This window comes from Aphelocoma coerulescens, chromosome 3 (assembly GCF_041296385.1).
Source record: "Aphelocoma coerulescens isolate FSJ_1873_10779 chromosome 3, UR_Acoe_1.0, whole genome shotgun sequence".
Lineage (NCBI taxonomy): Eukaryota > Metazoa > Chordata > Aves > Passeriformes > Corvidae > Aphelocoma > Aphelocoma coerulescens.
The window spans coordinates 40,270,579-40,294,518 of NC_091016.1; the positions used below are offsets into that span (position 1 = coordinate 40,270,579).

Genomic DNA, 23,940 nt, shown 5'->3' on the forward strand with positions numbered 1-23,940 from the left:
TGGGAAGTCCCAGAGTTGAGTCCTTAGACCTGCAACAGAAGAGATTTGCAAAGTAGACTGTAACAAGAAGCAAGTGTAACACACAAGAGGAAGGAGATGGAAGACCTCCTGTGACGGGAAGATCAAATTATATTTTACAATCAATTCTACATTTATGTTGCAGTTTACATTTTGCACCATGTTTTAGATACAAACTCAGAAAAACATACAGAACATCTTGGATGAGCACTGTTGACCACTTATGAAGTAGAATAGCATGAATGTCCATCAGCGCACATGACTCACAAGTGATTTTAATTTACTCTGTTAGTTTTCACTTTCTGGATTTTTTTAAAGAGTTGGAATGACAGAAAACAAACAAGCACTTAGAGAAACTCCATGAATGACCTTTGCTCTCAAGTACAGTTCAACTCAAGTACACTCTTCACGATGACGCAGCATTACCATCTAAGACGAATTGTTTGTTGGTATCTAAAATCCCAGTGGACTATGTGGGCATAAGCAGGCACCTCTATGCTACCCTCCACCAAAGGCAGGTGTAAGAAGTCAAGAGATAAGGTACGCTAAGAAAGATGATGGGGAAAGTCACCTCTCAGCAGCCTCCAAATTGTCAAAGGCAAGTGATATTAAAACAAAAATGGAAAGTATTTAAACTAGATTGACTGTTTACAAGAGTTACAGCCTGGCAACATGCTGTTTCAAATTGTCATCTGCTGAAATGCACAAAGCACCGCAGGAACAGGCAGGAACCTCAGGATCCCTGGAACATACAGATGTGGTAATGATGATTTGAAACAAACCCCTTCCCTGAATCGCACAGCTGGCCTGAAACCCTCCTTGATGCAGGAGCCACCCCAGAGCCCATTCAAACAGAGGAGCCATATAGTTCAAGCAAAACCACCCCTCAGCCTTCCCTCACCAGAGAGCTAGGAGATGTAGGAGCTGTGGCAGGAGTGTAGCTCAGGCTTCCACAACACAAAGGCATCACTACGTCTAGATTTACCTCCATCCGCCTGAACATGAGCCAGTGTGTGCCCAGGGGGCCAAGGAGGCCGATGGCACCTGGCCTGTATCAGGGATAGTGTGGCCAGCAGGACCAGGGCAGGGATTGCCCCCTGTACTCGGCACTGGCAAGGCCTCACCTTGAGTGCTGTGTCCAGTTCTGGGCCCCTCACTGCAAGGACACTGAGGGGCTGGAGCGAGTCCAGAGAAGGGCAACAGAGCTGGTGAAGGGTCTGGAGCACAAGTCTTATGAGGAATGGCTGAGGGAGCTGGGGGTGTTTAGGCTGGAGAAGGCTCGGGGTGACCTCATTGCTCTCTACAACTCTCTGAAAGGAGGCTGTAGCCAGGTGGGGATCGGCCTCTTCTCCCAGGCAGCCAGCGACAGGACAAGAGGGCACAGCCTCAGGCTGCGCCAGGACAGGTTCCGGTTGGACACCAGGAGGAATTTCTACAGAAAGGGTGAACAGACACTGGGATGTGCCACCCGGGGAGGCGGTGGAGTCACCGTCCCTGGAGGTGTTCAAGGAAGGACTGGACGTGGCACTCAGTGCCATGGTCTAGTTCCCATGGTAGTGTTCAGTCGTGGGTTGGACTCGGTGACTTCGGAAGTCTTTTCCAACCTAGCAGTGATGCTGGGATCCCAAGCTGATACCACCGCCAAGAAACCCCGCCCCCCAAGCCCCAAACAAACGAATAAACCAAACAAAAAAAACCAGGAAAGCCCGAACTCGGTACCAACCACAATAGACTTAAAAGAAACAAACGAAAACAATGAGGAGGACCACCCCGCAGAGAGGAAGCTGGGCAGGAAAACAGACCCGGTTCTGCCCTCGGGAGCCGGGACGGGGAGGACGCGCCCCGAAATGGCGGCGGCAGCACCGCCCCCCGCCGCCGGAAGCGGCGTGACGGCAGCGCCGGCTCCGCAAGATGGCGGCGCCCAGCCTGCTGCGCGGGGGGCTGCGGCGGATCCTCTCCGGGCTCCTGGGGAGCGGCTGGGCCGCGCCGCCGGCCCGAGCCCTCCGCGAGGGTGAGTTCGGAGGGGGCTCCGCACGGCCCCGCTGCCTCGCCGCTGTCTCGGAGAGATGGTCGCGGTCATTGTAATTCGCCCTCTTCTCCCGCCCCCCAAAATGCTGCTTCTTTCAGGCTGTATGAGTCTCATTCCGGCTTCCTGTCTCTTTTTTCTTTTGCAGTCGTGGAGGTGACTGAAGGCAATACGACCACAGTAAGTCCCTGCACCCCTTTTCCTTGGTAGCTGCCTTTGACATTGCTTCTCCTTCCTTCAGCCGTTTGTGTGTCCATGCCCTACTCCACAACAAGTAAAGGAAAAACAGGGACATTTTTCTACTTGAAAAACCTCTCAGGCTGTGAAGGCAGAGCCAAGGCAGGAGTTTGTTGCGAGTGTAGGTAAGCAATGGAGGGTTTGGCTGCTGAAAGAGGATGATCACCCTGTGCCGCCAGTCAGAGCCACTCATGAGCACCAAACCCCTCACCGCACCGCGGGTAAAGTCGGAATCCTTGCCCAGAGGCATTCAGCATCCACCACACTGGAGGCCTTTCTTCAGACGGGTTCGTTTCCTAAACTGGTGACCTTTGGCTTGGTCTTGAGTGTGGACAGGCACGAGGGAGGTTTGCCGTGGCTTTGTCACTTCATCCTGCACTGGCAGTGCGATGTGGCATTGCAGGACGTGTCCCTACCGGCTACATGCCACACACATCGCTTGCAGTTGATCTGAGTTGTGTTTGTTAACCACAGCGTGTGCCATACTGACTTCAAAGCTTGCATCTTACAACACACGTGGTAAAAAAAAAAAAAAAAATTAAGTGGAAGGGGTGTTTTCAAAGGAAGATCTTAAATACTAAGGGAAAACAGCTCCTGAAAATAAAAGGGAAGTTCTAAAGTAACTGATAAAGAAAAGCGTCTTCTCAGCTATAGTTTAAGACAGGAAGGAAAAGATTAAAGCAGTAGAATTAGAATTTTGCCTAGTTAGCACCATCTAATCTGATGTACTTTTATCAAGAAAATTGTCATTATTTAGAAGAAGCACTGAAATTGCTGAAGGCAAAAGGAGATTGCATTATTCTGCTCACATTGCACATGGCAGTAGCTATATATGCCTTGGCTGGAGAGCGGTAATGCAGATATTTTGAAATACATAAATAAGATGAGGAGAGTGGAAGAGGAATTTGGGAGTAGATAGAAGGCAGTGCACTTAAATGTTAATCTATATAGACATAAATAATAAGAAGGGGATGGGATTTTTTTTGCTTGCTAATGAAACAGAAAAAAACTGCTTGTTCATGCCTTCAAAAGTCTGATTATTTTTGTCAGAAATACATTTTGTTGAAAGTTTTATTGTATTTGTGTTATTGGACATTGTCATATCTGAAACCTGCGTGGAGCAGATTACTTACTCTATTTTATATATCTAAAATATATGGCAGCTAGCAAGATGTCATAAGACTGTCAACAAAAAATAAGTTTAATCTGTGACAGTAGGTATGATGGAAAGTATCTATTTCTTGCCTTCAAGTGCCAAACTACTAATCTTTGCCCAGAAACCTGAAGAGAAGAGCTTGCAAGTGTGACCTGAAGTTTTTTTAACCAAAACAAGAGGGGAGTGTACACACCAACAAAACACACTCAGTGGATTGCTGTGTTTTGCACTCAGTCGGTTTCAAACGGGATGTAAATTATAATCTCAGAAGTCCAAACCATTAACTGAGGCATGAAGTGAAAAAAGTAAGCATTACATTAGCATGAAAATAACTTACATAAATAACTTACATAAATAACTTACTTTCATAAATTACATTTATGAAAATAACTCTTCCTGGAGATCTGGATATATTTGCTGTGTAATATCCTAGCATCAGTCTGGAATCCGTCAGTGCCTCTAGATGAGGAAAATGTTGTCAAAAATGGTGTAAATTGACCAAAGGGTTGATGTGTTTCTCAGAGTATGCATTGGTCGCTCCATTTATCCTGCCAATTCTACATCAGTCTTCCCTGAATCCATCTTTCTCTGCTCATCTTTCTATGTCCTCATTTTTAATCAGTATTGAAGGAAGTGTTTGATGTGAGCCAGATGAATAAATCCCAGAGAAATACAGATTTCATCAGCATACTGAGAATGTACAGCCCCTACACTCCCTCGTAGTTGTTTAAGAGAAAAATAGCAACTGAGTGGATTAACAGTATAAAAGTCCTCAGCAGTTGGGGAATAATTGCCAAAACCTGTACACTGAAATTTATCTCAAGAAAAATTGATGCTGACATAGCATTCTGAATCTTTATTCATTTCCAAGATGGAATTACAGTCATAGTACAGTCTGAAGCCAGACTGGCAAGAATCCAGACTAGATACACTGGCTTCCTTCAAAATAACTTTACTGATTAATAGAAAATTAGATACTGGCCTACATTTTATATTCATAGTTAAGTATTTGTTTTCGTAAAACTAGCCATTGTACTTGTGGGGAGAGGAATCTTACTTAAAAATTGACAGTTCTGTCTGTTTGAGGTACCAAGATGCTTAAACTGCAAGTAACTTATCTGTTTCCATTTTATCATCAGAAAGGCAGAAATCTGGGGTATGAAATAGTTCTGAGAGTTCAGCTCACGTTCATCATGGGATGCCAGCCTTCCCCTGCACACTTACAGAAAAGGTCATGCTTTGCTTTTCCCAGATTTTCAGGCACAGAGCCTGATGGTTTCTTAAAAGTAACCTTGCATTCCACCCAGGGTTTCTTTTCAAACTCTCTGGTGCTTGCGCTCTTTGAGGCTGACAGTTTACACTCAGAATCTGGTTGTGGTCCTAATTTGACCAGAGGAAACTCCAAAATATCTTGGAGAAAAAATGGCTTAGTTTTAGTATCTCTTCTGTTCATTTGGGTGCAATTTGAGATAGCTCTTACTTCTATTAGTAAGTCCTCAAAAAAACCAGACAAGTGCACATGTAGATGGGCTTTGTATTTCTAACACATCTACGTTTAGGAAACAAATTTGTCAAGTTCTTCCTTTACACACCTCCTACATCTCTTTGCATGTTTCTTGTGAGAAAACTTTGAGTATTAGATGCCACCACTTTATAGTGATGTAGAAAAGATCATTTTATAATCTCATAAAAGAATTGTTCAGAGAATGAAACTGGATAAAATACTGGTATTGTAAAAGAAATTTAGAAGCCCCACAGACATTTCCTTATGATCCTTTCTTAAATTTTAAATTTTGCTCAGAGTTTTCCCTGCTGGTGTTTTATAATCCAGCAAGCCCCTCCATGTTTTCAACTGTAACATGCATCTGCTATTCTGTGACATTCTCATATTGCCAGAAAAAAGTTAGTTTAAAGCTTTTGGCTAAAGGGCCTCTAGAGTTTCAAGGCATGGTGGTTCAAAAGAGTACTGCAATGAATGGAATTCAGGCAAATATGAGAACTTTACACTGACTGTCAGCTAGTTTACATCTAGTAAAACATACACAAGAATTTGCCAAAGGGTTTTCTATGCCCTTTGAATTTGTCCTTCTCCCCATAGTCTGTGGCATAGACATACCAAAGGGCTTGTTATATCTATATAAAAGTGAAGTGAATGATGCAGATACTGTTCCACTTACATCCCCACATAACTGGTCAACATACTGTGGACTTGATGAAAAGTATTCCTTGAGTCACAGGTGCAGGTAGAGCTGTAAGCCATGACTGATCATTGCATCCTTTGAATTGTTTCCTAGATTGAAGGGAGAATTATAGAGGATGCTGAAGCACCACCTCCTCCAAACCCCTCTGGCCAGTGTCCCATCTGTCGCTGGAACCTGAAGCATAAGTACGATTATGTGGTAAGTTTAATGAAGGAGTTCCCCTGTCCTCATTGCTAGACAAGTATTGCTCTCAGTTCTAGGTACCCCACAACCTGCCCCTCTTGTCTCTTGCTGGGTGTAGTAAAGATACTTAACTCCAGCTCTGCTTCTCTTGGGTGCAGCAAGAGCCTCCTACACAGTAATTGTTTACCTTGGCTGATGGTGTTCCTGGGAAAAAGGATGAGCTTGTATCAGGTAGGAGATTTGGAATTACTCACATGGCCATCTGATCTGAAAAGGCCACATATCTCTTCTGTGCCCAGCTGCCTTTCACCATTGCACTTCCCGGAGAATCAAACTGGAATGCAGCATTTAGTCAGTGCATACAGGCCTAGCTCCAGAGAGGCCAGAAGACTTGACTAGGTCAATTACGTGACTTCGAGCACTATGATTTTTCATTGGTCATTGTCAACTAAGATAATAACTGTTTATATAGCTTTTAAAACCCTTGAAGAGTATGAAGAAGAGCATACATTTTTACTTACCTTGCAATGGAAAAAACAGGTTTTATTCAAGCATTTTGCAGGAAATGCTAATGAGAAGTTTATTAACTAATGAGGGGATAACTAACACTAAACCTAGAATATGGGAAGGAAATCCTGTAGTGCTTTAAAACAAAAGCACAACAGTCACAAACACTTTAGAATAAGAAGAGTGATATAGCAGATGCAGAATGTAAATTTACAAGAGGTCATTCAAACACAGAGTTTACAAAAGGACTAAGTCCCCACCCCTTGCAAGCTCAAAACCCAGCACTGGAATTGGAAAAGAAGAAAACCAGACAGGAACATGCTGTTACTAAGATAAGGCAACAGAAAACTCAGAATAAGCTAATGTCAATAGGATTAGAGGGGGAGATACATTGGAGAAAAAGAAACGTTTGTGAGAAAGTCCATTAATGAGAAGGGGACTGAAAGCCACATTGATTGCAAAATGACTGAGCTGCTTACGTGTAGTCCTAGTGCACACACACAAAGGAAAAATTATGTTTTAATATCTGTGTAGTGATGGCAATCTTGCAAACATTAAACAACAAGAAAAAGCAGATACAGAAATAACTTAAGCATTGAATTAATTACAGACCAGCAGGCCTGGATTGCATGTTACCTCAAGGTCTTGAAGGAATTAGCTAACAAATATATTACTTCACTCACAGGATTTTTTTAAAGCATGAAAAAAAAATCCTAGGGAATCCCCAGACAGTTTGAAAACAGCAAGGGAATTATTAAGTAGATGAGAGAGGAAGGAGAATGATGCTGATGATTACCAATTGGTAAATAAAATGTTGGAAATTCCAAGTAAAAGGGTGTCAGCTAGGAGTAAAAGCAAATAATCTATTGGATAAGACTAGTTAAGACTCATGAAGAATACGAGTATGGCAGTAGTACCAGACAAAATACTTGCAATTACTCCACACAGCTGAAACCACAGATGTGAGGTGTAAATGAAATATGTTTAATGCCTTTCAGAGCCTATGTTGCAGACATTGAGGCATTTAGAATCTACTGTTGTGAGTGATTCTTACTCAGGCTAGGTGCAGTATTAAACAGTGAAGTAAGTTGGGAGCAGGGGAGTATTTAGTGTTTTCTGGCTTGGTTTCTCAACAGCGTGGGAAACCTGGAAATACAATGAATTTGCGCATTATAATAAATTAGGTGAAATGACAAATACCATTAAGGTTTGTCAAGTACTACAAAACCAGATCATGTCTGTTTTGTGTTGCCCATGTTTGAACACAGGGATTCCTTGCAATTCTTCTTCATGCTTGCTGAATTGTGTTGTGATCAAAACCAACAAGTTACTTACTCTGAATAATACCTTTTTAAAGTTCATATCTTTTTATGTGACTTTTAAATGCAAGAAGTAAACAGCATCATTAAACTGGGTAATTCTAGAATTTTACAGAACGCATTCCATGAGTCACACATTTACAGCCCTAGAGAAACTATAAACTGATGTTCAGGGATGAAATGAGCTATGGCAGTGGATTACCTCTTGGGAATTAATACACAGGCTTACACAGACTGAGTTTCTACTGCTGTGTGTGGTAGAAGACTCCACTGAGTAGCTGGAGAGATAATAATGCTATCAAGAACCAAAGAAGTTTTACACAACGTGATTCTGTAGAGTCCGAGTTCTAGGATTAGAAATCGGTCACAACAGACCCTGTGAAACATGAGTTTTATGTGTGTTTGTAGAGTGAACTAAGTTATGAGTTTTCTTCCACACTTCACTTTGATTCTTAGATCCTGATTTCTACTGTGCAATAAGGAGGCAAGAGAAAACTAAATGTGAAGAGAGATTCTGCAGCCAGTCTCGAGAATCATTGCTAAGAGCACTTCTAAGAAACTGTGGTGCTGAGAGACAGTCTAGGAACATATTCATCTCAGCTGTCACATGGATTTTGAATGCATGTGCATCTATTGTATATATATCCAGTACCCCTTCTGGACAAAAAGCTAAAGAGACGAGTGTGAACTGGTATTTTGGAATTGTAGGTTTCTTACCTCGCATTTAGAAGCATCCCTCTGTGGGGCTGATGAGAACTAGGAGAAATTTGAGTTCTGGAGTAGACCACTTCTCTGCTTGTGTAAGTCTCTTATGTTTATGAATGCGTTGTACCAGTCACAGATTTTCAGGATTTTAAATGTTAAGGTGAATAAAAATCTCCCTTTTCTGCACTAAAGCACTCTCTCTATTCTATTATATTCTTTGCTGCAACCATGATGAGCAGCAGAATCTTGATGATGCTTAAGTACTAAAGTGCAGGCATTTAACTCCGTGAGCAATTAAACAGTGGGACAATTTTCTCACTGGTGGTTAATTGTCCTAAATGTCTGTAAATTGATAGCAGCTATTTTTGTTAAAGATATAGCTCAGTTCATACAGCATAACCTATAAGCTGTGCTTGGTAAGAGATTGGAATAGGTGGTGGTTCCTTTGAGATTGATAAGATGAGATCAGTCGGTTGCACAGAAGGGAAAGTGTGAGTTTTTTTGCTTGGGGCGCTTGTAATTGGACTGAATGAGGCACTATGAAAAGGGAAGTGTTGAATTAGCCCCTGAGGGAATTGAGTAATATGACCTCACAGGACTTTCCTTTTGTCATGTGCAACTAGCACAGTCTAAAGTAGTGGCATAATGAGTTACTCTGGCTGTCAGAGAACTGGGGGACCAGTGTCTCCAAAGTCATTAATCAACTGAACAGGCATTGTGAGCACTAGCAGGTCATGATTCCAACCTGCCTCAGCTGTGGTATAGAGGGCTGCAGTTGTCTTTGCCAGTTCAATTCTGATCCTCTCCTGTGGCTCAGGATAACAGAGCTTAAGAAATAAATTCCCACAGTTTGTGGTCTGCGTGTATCTGTCTAGTGAAACTGAGATCTCAGTTGATTTTTTTTTTTTCATATCCATTGGAGATAGAAAAATTATTTTGGTCATTGTAAGGATGCAACTGGATTGAAACCCGCAATTCTGTTACAAAATGCGTGGAGAATGGTGTACAGCTCCCAGGACTAAGGGAGAAAGGAAGAGCTAGACTCTTGTATAACTGGAAATAATGACTGGCAGGCTTGTCTGATACAGCCCAGTAGTAATTTGGCTGCACAGATAGAGCTGTTCCTGCGGTAAATCGAAGTTTTAATGAATCACGTGTCAGTCAAGGAGCCTGCTTTTCAAAGTGTCTGCAGACATTAAAATGCAGGTGCCTCTGCGTTTTGGTTACCATCTATTCACAGGAATGTGTGGTATATAGTGCTCCATTCAGCAAGTTTGTCCAGCCCTTTTACAAGTGAAGGCTATACTTGTTTTTCGTTTCCCCCCTCATCCACTTCAAACATCCTTAGTTTGAGTAGGCAGTAAATATGTCATCTTGCTTTGGCAACAATTAGGGGAAACCGAACTGCAAGCTTTGCCTATTAGCCCTAGATCAATTCAGTCCAAGTTGTTTTCATCAAATGCTGCAGATTACAGGGGTGGGAATCTGAGTCCAGCCTCATGGGAGCTGTCCAGTGATTAAAGCAAATCCGTGGTTACAGGCTTGGCTGTCCACTAGCACAAAATGTGAATTTCATGGAACATGACGGCACCATGAGCACTTGCCAGACATATTTTTTAATTTGACCGCTCCACATACTTGTTCACTTCCCTCCACAGCTGCCCCAAAAAGTTGGCTGTACCTGTCTGCCTTCTCCCAGTGGTAAGATACATCTGTGTAAGTACTCTGGGAGAGGCACCTGGCCTGTTAACTGTGGGGAATCTTCAGAAATTGACAAACCTTTGGTCAAGTGTGCAGCATTTTAAGCCAAGCAGTGTGAGTGTAATTTGGAGCTGTAGCAGCTGGAACATGACTGATGATTTCAGTCAAGAAATGACTGCCACACCAGGGTGTTGGTCAGTTGGTGACACTGTTGGTCAGAGATGATAACAGAGAACAGATTTTCTTGGTTTTTTTTTCCCACAGGGAGAAAAAGAAATATCTCCATTTGCTTCCCACCACCCCCCTTTATATGGAAACACTTGATAACAAGTGTGTGACTCCATGAGGTGTGGTGGTAATATGAGAAATACTTGGACCACACACACACCCTTAACAGGAGTGTGTGGCCTACTTAGGCTTTCATGGCTGCAAAGACTGAAACGGCTTCAAACTTGCCATCAGCTCTCTTTTTCCTCTTCTCCAGAATAATACAGCAGGCTACTAGCAAAGTCTTGCAAGTTTTTCTCTTTCTAGGCACTTGGAGCTGAACAGCCCTTTTTCACTTAGGAAAGTGGTATGTGCTAAATGGCAAATTGAGCTGTTGGTGATTTGAAGATCCAGACAGCTAAAGAAGAGGAAAAAGGGGGATGGAGTCTTGTGCTGGTTTCCTGAATCTAATCCAGTGTATTTCAGGAGTAGTCAGAAGTCAGTGCCCTTGGACTGTTTGGCTGGCCTCCATCCACTTCCTACCAGTGCAGCTGGCACCATCTGGTCCCTTGGTTACTGTTCTCCTTGGCAGGGCCATGTTTTAGCTGGGCTGAGGGACACTCTGCTTCCCTTTTAACCATCAACTGCCTCCCAGGAGCGTGCTGCTAGTTGCTTAGCTGGGCTTTTCTTGTTCTTTGGATACAGCATCGCACTGTAGGGTGCCTGATAAATCATTTTGTGTCAGTGAGACATTAAAGTCAGTGTCTAAATGTCAGTGGGCCTGCATGATGTGCCATCTAAAAATCAGTCTGGATGTGTTCACTGTAGACAAGTGGATGTAGAAAGCAAGCCAAATATGGGAAGAGGGAAACAGTGTCTCATGATGATATTAGTGAGGGTGGTATTGATTGGGGGTGGGAGTGGGGGGTGGGAAGGACAAAAACAAACCACAAACCCCCAAACAAATAAAGACCCTCAAACTCTCAAGTGTTTTGTCTATAACACTTGTAACCAACACTTTGTCCCAGGTGACTGGAATCCTTTTCTAAAAAGGATAGAAAGGAAAACCCTGAGAACTATTGACCTATCAGCCTTACCTCTGTGGCTAGGAAGATCACGGAACATCCTCCTATAAGCTGTGCTAAGGCACATGGATGACAGACAGATGATTCAAGACAACCAACAAGGCTTCACCAAGGGCAAGTCCTCCCTGACCAACCTGGTGGCCTTCTGTGATGGAGTGACTCCATCAGTGGACAAAGGGAGGGCTTTAGATATCATTTATCTGGACTTCTGTAAAGCCTTTGACATGGTCTCCACAATATCTTTCTCTCTAAATTGGAGAGAGATAGCACTCTCTCAATGGCTGGACTGTTAAATGGATAAGGAGTTGGTTGCATAGTCACATCCAGAGGATAGTGGTCAACTGCTCAGTCTGATAGACATCCATGACAAGTGGGGTACCTCAGGGGTCCTTACTGGGAGCCATTCTATTTAGTACCTTCATTAATGACACAGACAGAGGGATTGAGTGCACCTTCATCAAGTTTGCAGATGACACACCTGAGGGGTGGGATGCCATCCAGAGAAACCTGAACAAGTTCAAAGTGGGCCTGTGGGAATTTCATTCAATTTAACAAGACCATGTGCAAGGTGCTGCACCTGGTTCAGCACAACCCCCGGTAGCAAGATAGGCTGGGGATGAGCAGATCAAGAGCAGCCCTAGAAAGAAGAACTTGGGGGTGCTGGAGGATGAGAGGCTGGACATGAGCCAGCAATGTGCCCTCACAGCCCAGAAACCCAATTGTATCCTGAGCTGCGTCAAACAGAGGGTGGCCAGCAGGGCAAGGGAAGGGATGAACTCAATGATCTTTAAGGTCCCTTCCAACCCAAACCATTCTACGATTCTATGACAGCATCTGTCAGAATCCATCATTACCAGAAGGGCATCCTAAATTCCAGCAGCCCCCTTGACAAGTGAGCTGGTCTTGTGCAGTGGGGGTGGGTGAATAATTCCTAGTTAGATAGCTTTCTGAATACTCATTTTATATTCACTCGTGATCATTTGCTTCTGCAAGGTCAGTAAATGAAGGTGGGAATGTTCCAGGGAGCTCTTTGTAAAAGAGCAAAGATAGGGGGTAGGAGCAGGTCTGTGAATCTGTGAACAGGCAGTCAGGGTCACCCAACATGAAAAGCAACAAGTGCTCTTTGTTCTTGCCTGTTGCCCTGGCCGGGGGGTGCGAAGTTCTGCCATGCCTCATTTGAACTCGCTCTGTCCGGGCACTCACTGGCAGGCCCCTCAGCCTGCAGGCAGCCTCTGCGTGGTCCTGCTGCCTCAACTAGGAACATACTTACAAGAGCCATGGAGAAGTAAACTCTCAGCCAGCAACAAGTCTGTCAACAGAAGGGATAAAAACAAGCACAAAGTTTCCAGAGGCCCTTTGGGCCAACTTATGCTGATGTCAGGATGTCAAGGATGGCTGCCTATATTGGCCTAAGGGGTATCTTTGCACTGGTGCTGTGTGTGGAAATAGAGAGCATGGATCTGAGTCCTGGGCTGTTGTACTGTGTACAGTTAATGGGACACTCGTGCAACAGCTGTTGCTGCTGTGTTTAAAAATTTGTCATTCCAGCCCTGTGATACTATCTGATCCTAGAGATCCCTTTAATTTTGTTATTATTAAGAGGGCTGGTTTACATTTCTAGAACTTTTAATTGTAAAGGTCAACAGCAGTATAGTCTAAATGGTTCTTGAATCACAGACGAACCCTCAGCATGCTTCAAGTGCTCCTTGCATCCACCATGACTGTCACAGCCCCACCTAATGCACACACAGTTGAAGGACTGAGTGCAGCAATTTATCCTATTAGTCCTTACTCATCAGCACAGGCTCTTTTCTTACATAAAGCTTCCTCATGCAAGATCTTGGACCATTTCCCTACTCTCCACCTCTCCAGAGAGACATGAGGGAAGCTCCACCATAGGAAACCGGATAAAAGTTGGAGGAGTAGATAGCAGAGAACAGTCCTGCTCTGAGGGAACAAGGAGGGGGTCAGAGGTGATCTAACGTATCTGTGAACTTTAGGACAGCAGCTGTGATGGCATTTCAAGTTGTATAAACAATATCCATCTGTAGGTCTTGTGTAACTCTCCCTGAGTACCTAGGACGCATTATCTTAGCAAGAATCTTGGAGCAAGTAGTGAAAGAGTGAAGGAGCAGGGACTGCAGCTGACATCATGTATTTACACTAGTGAAGTCAGGGAAAGACTCAAACCATCTGAGTGACCTTACTGAGCTAAACTGGCAGGCAGTGACAGCAAGCAAAAGCCACTTGTCAAGCTGCAGACAAAATGCGTAGGAAGGAATCATTGTTTTGTTTTACATTGTTTGGAGTTCTGTACACAATGCAAGGCTCAGCACAACACCTGCAGTCACAGCAGTTAAGGTAGGTGGGACACTGAGGGTTTTGCCCTTCTCTCTTCCTCAGGATGTCTTGCTGCTGAGTCAGTTTATCCGTTCAGATGGAGGGATGCTGCCACGAAGGATCACAGGCCTCTGCTTGGAGGAGCACAAGAAGGTTGCTGTCTGTGTGCAGATGGCTCACCGTGCAGGTACAGAGCTCTGCCAGAGACAACCCCTGACTGTGGGTTACCTATTGAACCCCTTGAGGGGGGTCTCCTGCCCAATTGGTATAGCTTAGTGACATGTCATTGTCCACTCACCCAGCAAACTTGTTACGGTTCAAGTGCTGGGACAGGGTGAAGGAACAGAGACTACTTGTTCTGCTTTGTCTGTGTCCTGACTCCTGCCTTGACAGCAGACATTTATCCCTGCAGATAAGACTAGCATTGCAGAAAGATCTGGGAAGTGGTTCAGTCTCCAGTAACTAATGATTAAACACCTGCTTCTGAAATTACTTGATTTAACTAAGCTTGACCTACCCCATTAGTAGCATGCAATCCTACCATCTGCCGTGTGACGACTTTTTTACTTTTTCCTGGGAGTGGGACCCAGGTTGACGCAGTCAAGAGTATTGTGCTGATCTTTATGCCTAGTACCTGAGTTGTATCCAAGTTAAATGGACTGAGAATTTTAATAGTCAGATTTTCCATCCTGGAGATGGAATCTGATTGGACTCCAGTGCCCAGTGTCCTCTGAAAAAGCCTCTGTGATGAGCCCAAGTGACAGTGTCTTTGGTGTATATTTCCTCCCTATACCCAGTACAACTTCCCAGCTTCTCTGGCTGGGGTGCAGGTTCAGTAGTGACCTGGGTTGCTTGGTTTATGAGGTGTAATGTGACTTCTGAATGCAGCAGAAGCAGAGACACTACAAGATATTCTCACATCTTTTTCTGTTTCAGGTTTGTTGCCAAACCACAGGCCTCCACTTCCTGAAGGGCATATTCCCAAGAAACCCAAGCTGAACAGGTGAATAGTCTTGTGTTTCCACATTTCTCTTTTTGAGGAATAAACTGGAAGGGGAAGAGCAGTTCCTTACAACTGGGTGAGAAATGCCTCAGGCAGCAGGGTTCATAAAGAGTACTCAGCATTTTGGAGATCTGTCACGATATTCTCTTGGCAGTCTTTTAAGGACAAGTCAAATCTCATATAAACAGTTTATTAACACAAGATTAAAACTGCTACACATATTAGAGTCTGCCTACCCTTCCTCAGCTGTGCTCACCTCCTCACTAACAATCAGTAAGGCACTCACAGGAGGATGCCACAGATGGAGTCACAGCACCACAGAATAGCTGAGGTTGGAAGAGGCCTCTGAAGATTGTCTAGTTCAAGCTCCCCACTTAAGCAGAGTCACCTAGAGCAGCTTACTCAGAACTATGTCCAACCAGGTTTTCAGTATATCCAAGGATAGACCTTCCTCCATTCCTCCTGAGGGCAGCTTATTCCAGAGAACCAGCCTCATACAAGACCATGTTCTTTTACATTCGGACAGAATTTCTTTTTTCAGTTTGTGCCTATTGCTTCTTGTCCTGTCAGTGAGCACCAGTGACTGGGGGAAGCCCACCCCCGTCTTCTTTACATCCTCCCTTCAGGTACCTAGGAACATTGGTAAGACCCCACTGAACCTTCTTTTCTCCTGACTAAGCAGTCCCTCCCTCTTAGCCTTTTTAGCCCCCAGCAGCAGGAGGGTGCTCAGGCAGTGGTACCAGCAGTCAGGGGGACTCTGAGCAGCCAGCAGGGGCCCATCACAGGCCTGTTACCCTCTGCCCCATCCCCGTTTCCTCCAGTCAGCGCTTCACCCTCGGCCTGTCCTTCCTATGCAAGAGTCTCTTTCCCCTCCCCAGCCTGAATGGCCCCTGGCCTTTGGTGGGCGAAGAGAAAGCCTGCAGCCTCTTCCTGCTCTGTGCTGGGCACTTGGAGGTGCTAATCCCCTGTTTATAAGCTCACACTCTGTTTCCATGGGGATGTCAGAGCAGTGTATGAACCTCGCATTAGCAAACCATGAGGTTACCAGAGGCCATGGGGCTGTCGCTGGGAGAGCTTAGACTGTAGGGCTGAGGATGGCTGGAGATTCCTGCATTTCAGGTCTGACTACAGTGGAGATTTGAGAGAGGCTTTTGGAAATGCTGGCTGGTAACATAATGGGTATCAGTGAGGATCAAATTAGAGGATTCTATGTTTGATGCAGCCCTGTAGCCGTCAGATACTCCAACTGTGATAACTTCTTCCTTGTGTCTCACTGGTCCTGGGGATTCCTTAGTATCTGTGTCTTATCTGACAGCTGTGGGGTGGAGCACATTATCTTGTTAGCATTCATATTGCAACCCTGCATAGCAGGTTGAGACTGGAAATGGTAAATGCAGTATCTTGCAGGAATCACACCAGGACTCCAGATCTGATGTCCTGACTCTGACAAATTGTTCGATAGACTTTTAGTGAGAACAAAGAATGAATACCTCCGGATACATTCTACATGCAAGTAGGCGTGCTACACCTCGAACTTAATTAAATTGGTGATTATTGCAGTGTTAGCCCCTCCCTACACCACCCTTATTTTTCTCTTCCCAGAGAGGGAATGTAGCAGGGACGGTGGAAGCAATTTAGAAAGAAAGCTAGAGTTTGCTGAGCATATGGAGCAGCACTGAAGTAGGCAGACGTTGGGGTCTGGGTGGAGGCAAGGGAATAGGATAAAGAAATGGGATTGAAAGTTTTGGTGGTGGGGGTGACACTAAACAAATGAGTCCCAAAAGCTTGAATAAAGTGCAGAAGTACTTCAGGAGTGCTCTCCTGGTCCCTCATAATACTGTCTTCTCAGCCTGCTGGAAGGGGAAAGCTCTGTGTGTTGGAACCTTGCAAAATCTTGGCCATTCTGTAAGAGTTTTGACTGTGCAAGCCCCCACCTGTACTTCCCTGGCTCTCTGGAGCAGTAGCTGGCACAGCATAAGGCAGGAGTTACAAATTGCTTCCTTCCTCTAGCCTGAAGTGCACCCACATGCTGAATGACTTACTTTGGGAATGAAGCCAGAGCTCTTATCAGAAGTTTCCCACATGAATGACTTGTCCAAGCTTACCTTGTCTTTGCCTCTGTACTTGCTTCCAAAGCTTCCTGTAAGTCTGTAGTAACTTGGGAAGCACTCAACCTGTGGTGCTGCCAAATGCAAGCGAGCTGACAGAGGAGAAAAGGGGCAGAAGTGGGCTTGGACTTGAGAGTGGAACAAGCTGCCTTGTTCAATGCCATCAGAACATGTCTGGGTCATCCTCTAAACATGTAATATCGGGGCTTCTCACCTGACTTAGCTTGTTCCTTCCTTGTGTTTATGTCTCCTGGATTTTTAAGTGCTAGTTCAAGAAGGGATCAACAGGATCTAAAGAGGGCCTATTATAGCAGGCAGTAAATGACACAGTTAAGTGACATATTTTCCAAATCTTCAAGCTTCATCTCTTTTTGAGATCACTGTATTGGCTATTCTACTCTTCTTTACCACTCTGCTTAGATGAGAGGTAGCAGTGCCTTTCTCTACTGCTGCTATGGCCCTGGGAATGTCAACAGGGAGAAACTGAGATGCCTCACAATATGCTTGGGCCCCTTATTAAAGCTTTTCCAAGACAGAAACACAGATAATGTAAGCAATCTGTAGTCTAACTCTTTACTCTGAATGGAGAAAGTTTTCACTTTTGTAAAGGAAGGGCTTCTGAGAAGTCACTGTCTGCTCCAGATGTTACCTCACACACTTCTGTGGGAATTCCTAGCATCTGGGAACTGCCTGCCATCTTACGCTGAGCTGAAGAATGTTTTGCTCATGGTAGAGTGCTTGACATAAGACTACAGCATCAGCTGCTAGAATGACAGGACCATGATGAAAGCCTAAGGTAGCCTTAGGGACTGATTCCACTCACACCACCTGGAGACTGAAGGAGATTTATCATGGTAAGTGTAACGTGAAGTGGGAGTCAGAGCCCAGTGCCACTGCCGTGATACAGACCTGAGCATTGACTTACTGCATGTAGACTGAGAGCAGCAACCCCTGCCTGGCTGAAGTCTGGCAAATTACTTCACTTGGATGAGCAATCCTTTTCATTTTTTTCCTGTCTGGCAAAGTTCTGGTTGGTGCTCCCTTCTTCCAAGGCTGTGTCATTATATTTGAGAGCAGCTTCATTTGTTGCTGAAAGAGGGACAAATGAGCCTGATGAAAAACTGATGTGTCCCTTAGACAGTGTGCAGGTCAGCAACAAGGGAACTCTATGGCTCCTGGGCAAAGGTGCTAAGGAAGTGTACAAAGGACTTAGGAGCTGCATTAATGTATACTTTTGAAAGCACCAAAAAAAGCTGCTCCTAAGCCATTTCTTTACTGCAGTTGTGGCTGTCTTGGCCAGAATGTTTGGCCCATGTCACTGTCACCCTGATTACAGTGAGCCTGCTTCAAATCCAAAGAGTCTGGCTTGCACTGGCTAACACCTAGCTGGGATTAAAAGGTATCATGCCACCATATGGAACTATCAGCAAACTGTCTTGTTTTAACAAGGGTCAGGGTTGCTAACGTGCCATTGATTTAGTGTTGTGAAGTGTGGGTTTATCATCCAGAACCCTTCTGCCTCTCAAGAAAGTGATCTTCTGGTGCTTATTCAATGATGTTTTCCAAAAAGCAGAATTCCTGCTTTGTTTTCTGAACTGGTTTTACTATCTCAATTGTATGAACTTTGGACGTTCCCTTCTGCGTGCCCCAGATTTCTCTGCAAAGAGATAAGGATTTCCCTGCTTTGCACTGGGTCATTTGGTAGCCGGCCTTCCTCTACCCACTTCATCTCCTTATCCTGTTTCCACTACTGGAATTCAAGAAGAGCAGAATGCTTTGAGAACATCTGACCTGCAGATCCTGCCTTTTACTTGGTTATACAACTGTCTAGTGTAGTATGGAACATTCATTCATGTAACACAGAGGAGGAGATTGGGAACTGCAGAAGAAGGCCTAACATGGAAGTGAAATGCTAAGCTTTGTAGTGTTGAGGGTGGTAGGAGAATAAGAATACCTTGTGGTCAGAATTCAACTGGGGAGCATTCCACATCTCCCTCTTCTACCCCCTGCAGTTGGGACACTGTCCAGGTGAGACTTGCCATGATATTTCTCATTTCTTGGGCTTTAGTTCTTTGCCTTTTTGCTTTCTGCCTGATTTGTTTTTGACAGCAATAGCTCATGAGTGTTACGACTTAACTGCTTCACTAGCTATGGTTCTTTTGAAGAAATGGCCATTAGAGTAACCCACATCATCCATGAACTCTTGAGTCTCCTGTCCTCACCTTCTCTTACGTATCATTTGTCTGCAGAAGTTGGACATCGAAAACAAATGAAGTTTACCCTGTCAATGTGGAATTACTCCCTACAGTTCATTTTCCTCATGTTTGGCCCAGTCTGGGGTTTTCACTCTTTCCAGGGGATCATTCTGCAAGCAAATTTGTCTTGCAGCCAAGGATTGTTCCCTCATCCTCAGCCTGTATTCTCCCTTTAAAAACTTCCTGCTGTTATTTCTGCATTTGTTTGTGCTCCAGCCTGGCATGTTCCAGTTAAGTGCTGCAGCAACAAAGTATTTTCACTAGCCCATGAGGCTGAGGAAGTTCTAAGCAATTTCACCAGCATTGTGTAGGGTGACAGACTGTTCCCGTACTCTAGAGTCATGTGTGTGCAGGCCATCACACACCAGAACCATTTGGGATACAGTCAAGCTCAGCTGTAGGTCAAACTTCTTCCTTTCAGTAATGGAAACCTGAATAGCTGAGCAGTTTTCTTTTCAGCATGGAGGTTTTTGCATGGAAAATGTGGACTAGTCTATCCAGAACAGTCCCTGAATTCAAGCCAGCATCTAGATGCTTTCTTAATGTGAATACAGCACTCATGTTCTTCTGGCAGGTCCAAAGTATTGGTCAAAACACAACACTGTGAAGTTGTTCCCTTTCCAGAAGGACTAGGGGATATCACAGGTTCCCTCACTCTGGGGTCTGTCAGCAAGAGGTGCTGTAAGATTATGGAGTACTTGATTTTGAGCACTCAGCTGCCACTCCATTTTCATCTTCCTACGGGAAGAGCATAACTTGGCACAGATAGTATCCAAGTCAATCCTTCCTCCATCACCTGAACCAGAGGAGTTGCTCTGTGTTAAGCAAGAGGCAGGCTCCCTACAAATTCCTCATGAATTACAAAGTTCTCAGGCTCTGTGGACACCTCTCGTCCCTAGGAGCAGAATCTGGTTTCCCTACTATCAGCATTTCACTCCAGCAGCATGTGGTTCCTCTCATCTGCATGGAAACTGTTGTGCATAGCATGTGTATTCAAAAGCAAAGAGCCAGAGCGGCTGCAGGTGAGCAAAGCCAAGAGGTGTCATGGGAAGGGATGTGGCAGGGAGGAGGCAGTCTTGCCAGCACTTTGATCGAGTGCTTCCTGCAGTCTCCAGCCCTCTGCCTTCTGCTCTTAATCCAAACAAAAGCCATATTGAAAAAATTCAGTGAGGGTTCAGAAGTTCAGACTTGAACTGTACCAACATGGCCTTTGCTTGAGCTGTGTACAGGACTGTGGTTTTCACATTTCCCTTATGCTGCACATGGAAACCTTGGTGCCTACTCCTAGGTCTAAAGTGGCAGCCTCCAAGTGGGAAGGCCTGCCCACTGAACAGAATCCATGAAAACAGACTTCCACATGCTACAGAGATTTTAAGCTCTTACAGTGAGTGCAGGCGAACTAACCATAGTTGTTTCCATCCTGCTCATATCTTGCCTTTTCCCATCAGGGAAATCCCACCAGGGTTCCTATCACACTTTATCCAAACTACTCATTTGTGCACTTGGAGTCTAGGAATTCTTGTTCTTGCTCAGGTCCCTACCATACTCAAGGGGGCAAGCAGAGACCCAGGGTGAGTCACAGTTCCCAAGACTGGCAGTTCTCTCCCCCTTTGCCTAGAGTGGGAGCTCTCCACACTGAGGCGACAGGTTGGAAGACTGCGGACCAGCCGCATTTGGCATCCACCTGAAGGGTCTGTCTTGACAACCTTCAGCTACTTGAGAAAATTCAGTCTGCCAGTGTGTGTGATTATAAAAACTCTCCAATACAAACCTTGTTGGATACAATGAAAAGCTGGGAGACTTGGCTAGAAAAGGGTGTACAGTATCTTACATGAATGGCAGAGTTTGCAGAAAAGTCCTGTGTGCTGGACTTTGAAGCTGTCCTATGTGAGTTTTGTGGATTGTTTTTACTCACAGATAAAACCCCAAATCTGTGAATCAGTAGGAAATGGAGTTAGTCAAAGAGGAGAAGGAACTTTGTAGACTGACTGCTCCCAGGCATCAGGCTTTTGCACTGCTGAATCAAGGTAAAAAAAAAAAAAAAAAAAAGAGGCAGCAAACAAAATAGGACAAGTTTGAGTTTGGGACAAAGCAAGTATTAAAAGCCCTAAAAGCAAATGTGCTCCAGGAAGGGAAAGCGTCCAAATGTCTGTTTCAGCTAACAATGAAAAGCCCCAGCCTGCAGTCCCCAAAGGAAGCCAAAAGCCTGGACCAGAGGGCTGGATTAGACCTGCTCAAAAGAGAAATAACAAAAGCTTTAAAATCAGGCCATTACTAAATCCTCCTTCCTATGCAGAATTGGGGTGTGCACTTCCAGCCCCCACACAGAAACAGAGGGATTTCTTAAAAAGCCACTGTCTGTCTAAACCTGCATACAGCATTGATGTGTATCTCACATTCACACATTCACTTCTCTCCCAGTGAGATCATTTATTATCACAGGAGCACTTTCCCGTAATCATGTGGACACGTGACCAGAATTGCACTTGGCACACTGATGCATTAAAACAATTTGGGATTTTTTTCCTCCTTTGCTCTTAAGTGTAGTCTTGCAATACCAAAATTTGTGCCATGGCACTCCCCTTGCAGCAAGGGGAGTATGAAATGGAGGACCTAGCCCATGTGCCCATCTAATACGCCTACAGCTTCTCCCAAAGGAGCTGCCTTGCCATGGTCCTTTGCCAGATTCCAAACTGGGGACCTGCATTTGGTCTCTCTGAACTCCCCTTGCATGTGAAATTGGAGACAGGAAAGTCTCTCCTACTTCCTGTCTAATGCTGTTATGTAAGGGATTCCACTAATGCACAGGCATAGCATTACAGGTCAGAAGGGATGAGTTTAATGCATGTATAGGAGAGCAAGTGCCTGGATCTTGCTCTGTGTCATCACCCAGACCTTTCCTGCTGTTGCATCTTGGTCTTTTAACTGTCATAAACTTACTCCTCAAAGCAAAAGCAAATCACTTTGAAAGGGGCTTGATTTCAGAGGCGGAAAGCTCCACATGTGATTCATTTTTCAGTTTCTGTTGTTGCGGAGTACTGAGGAAGAAAAGTGATAAATGGGCTGCTGTTACGCAGTCTGTAGCTGCCTGGCATAGCAAGCTTTCTTTGTAGTTCTCAGGAATGTGCCAAATGCCTTCAGACAAATGTATTACATGGTCTCTATCCAAAGTTCTTAATATCTCAAATTTGCACGATGCAAATAAAAGGTAACAAAGCTTATTGTGGGGGAGGATGACTGATTGAGGTTACATTAACACCATGGGATTACTCAACAGAGGCATGCAAACATTGCTGGACAAAGTTTATCAGTCTGTTCCAAATTCTCATTTGTTGGAGCATTGTTTGTGCAGATTATGCTAAAGTTTTAGTTTGGATCTTTATTGTCTGAAAAGACTCCTCTTTCTCTAAGGACCTCTATTCCCCTCTTTATTGGTAGCAAAAGATTTAAAGCCTAACAAAACTGCAGGCCACCCAGCCACAGGGTAAGATTTCCAGTAACTGATTCTGGATCTGAAATCCCCTGCCTGTTTGCAAAGCCAAGTCTAAAACTTCAAATGGTCAAAAGTAGAGGATATTTGCCAGGCACCGCTCTTCACAGAGATTTGTAGTTGTGATGATAATTCCATTTTAATACCTCTTACACTGTAGGTGCTGACTTCCTGCACTAGCAAGCTGCAGTAGTATTGTACAGAGAAGACTAGAGCAAATTTGGACATATAAAAATACTAGACTAGACCAGAAACCCATTCCATGCAAAAGTAATAACTAATTATCCCCCCAAAGTAAATTAATTCATTTTCAGAAGCTTTCTCACAGAATTTAGCCTTTGTAATTAGTTTACCTTATTGAGAGCAGCTGTTGAAATAACACTTCCCCTGGAGGCTGGATGCATTCAGTCTTGGGTTTAGTTCCAATTAAGGGATTTGGCACTCCAGTTTAGATGCAGGTGAACAACTTGCCAACAGCCTGAATACTGCACCTGACTTGTTTTGTGAAACTGGAAGTCAAGCAGGTGCCAGTGGGTTCAGTAGAGAGATGAGCTTAGAAATTCCAAAACAAACAAAAACTCCTTTCCAGTGGTCCCTTGTGAATTGAAGGAGCTCGGGCTCATGGTTATTCCTTTTATAAAAAGGCATGTTAGGGAGGCAAAGGCTATAGTGCCTTGCTTCTGCTTCAGTTGGAACATTTTCTCAGTGATCAGTCTCAGAATGAAATGTGTTTGTGTTCTTTTGACAGGTACCTGACCCGCTGGCCCATCAGATCTGCAAAGCCCATTTGGAAGAGGGGCCCTAAGTGGTGCAAAAAGCCCTTTCCAGTTGGACACCCTTTGCTGAAGGATAATGTCAAATATACACAAAAGCCTCTCTGTTTAAACCACTAGTGGCCAGAAGTGGCATAGTCAGTAAGCACACATTTTCCACTGTTCTGCTGGGGTTTTTTCCAAGTTTGTCAATATCTCCAATTTTCTTATTCCAGAATTGTCCTTAGTACTCTACGTTGTGTCCAGCTGTGATCTCTTCCTCTAGGAGAATACAAGAGCTATCAAAGCAAAGTTCAGTGTGCAGGATGATTTGAGGAAAGCAAGGGGCAAAGACTTCTACCTCAAAGCCAGAAAGGATCTGAAGGCTTTTGTTTCTTTATGTTCCACAAATGGGTTTGGGAAAGGATGTTTCCTTCTTTTCCCAGCAGTGAGTGGTGTTTCCCCATTCACATGTGTTTCAACTCAGATTTGTCTCGTTTGGGCTTTTGTACCTGTGACACGGATGGAAGAAAAATTTCTCTGCAGCACTGTATTTTCTTGGCAGCAACAGAAATTGTTAATGACTACTGAAATTAATTTTTTTATTATTATCATTTGTACTAGCCATAATTTGCATCAGAACACCT

General features: G+C 44.3%; 1 protein-coding gene across 1 annotated transcript; it reads left to right on the plus strand.

The window, feature by feature from the left end:
- Window positions 1–1,909: 1,909 nt before the first annotated feature.
- Window positions 1,910–23,904, plus strand: MRPS18A (mitochondrial ribosomal protein S18A). The gene is made up of 6 exons (XM_069009897.1): window positions 1,910–2,029; window positions 2,193–2,224; window positions 5,732–5,836; window positions 13,749–13,872; window positions 14,622–14,688; window positions 23,290–23,904. The coding sequence occupies exons 1-6, from the start codon at window positions 1,930–1,932 to the stop codon at window positions 23,432–23,434; spliced, it is 573 nt and encodes a 190-aa protein (XP_068865998.1). The 5' UTR covers window positions 1,910–1,929; the 3' UTR covers window positions 23,435–23,904.
- Window positions 23,905–23,940: the final 36 nt, after the last annotated feature.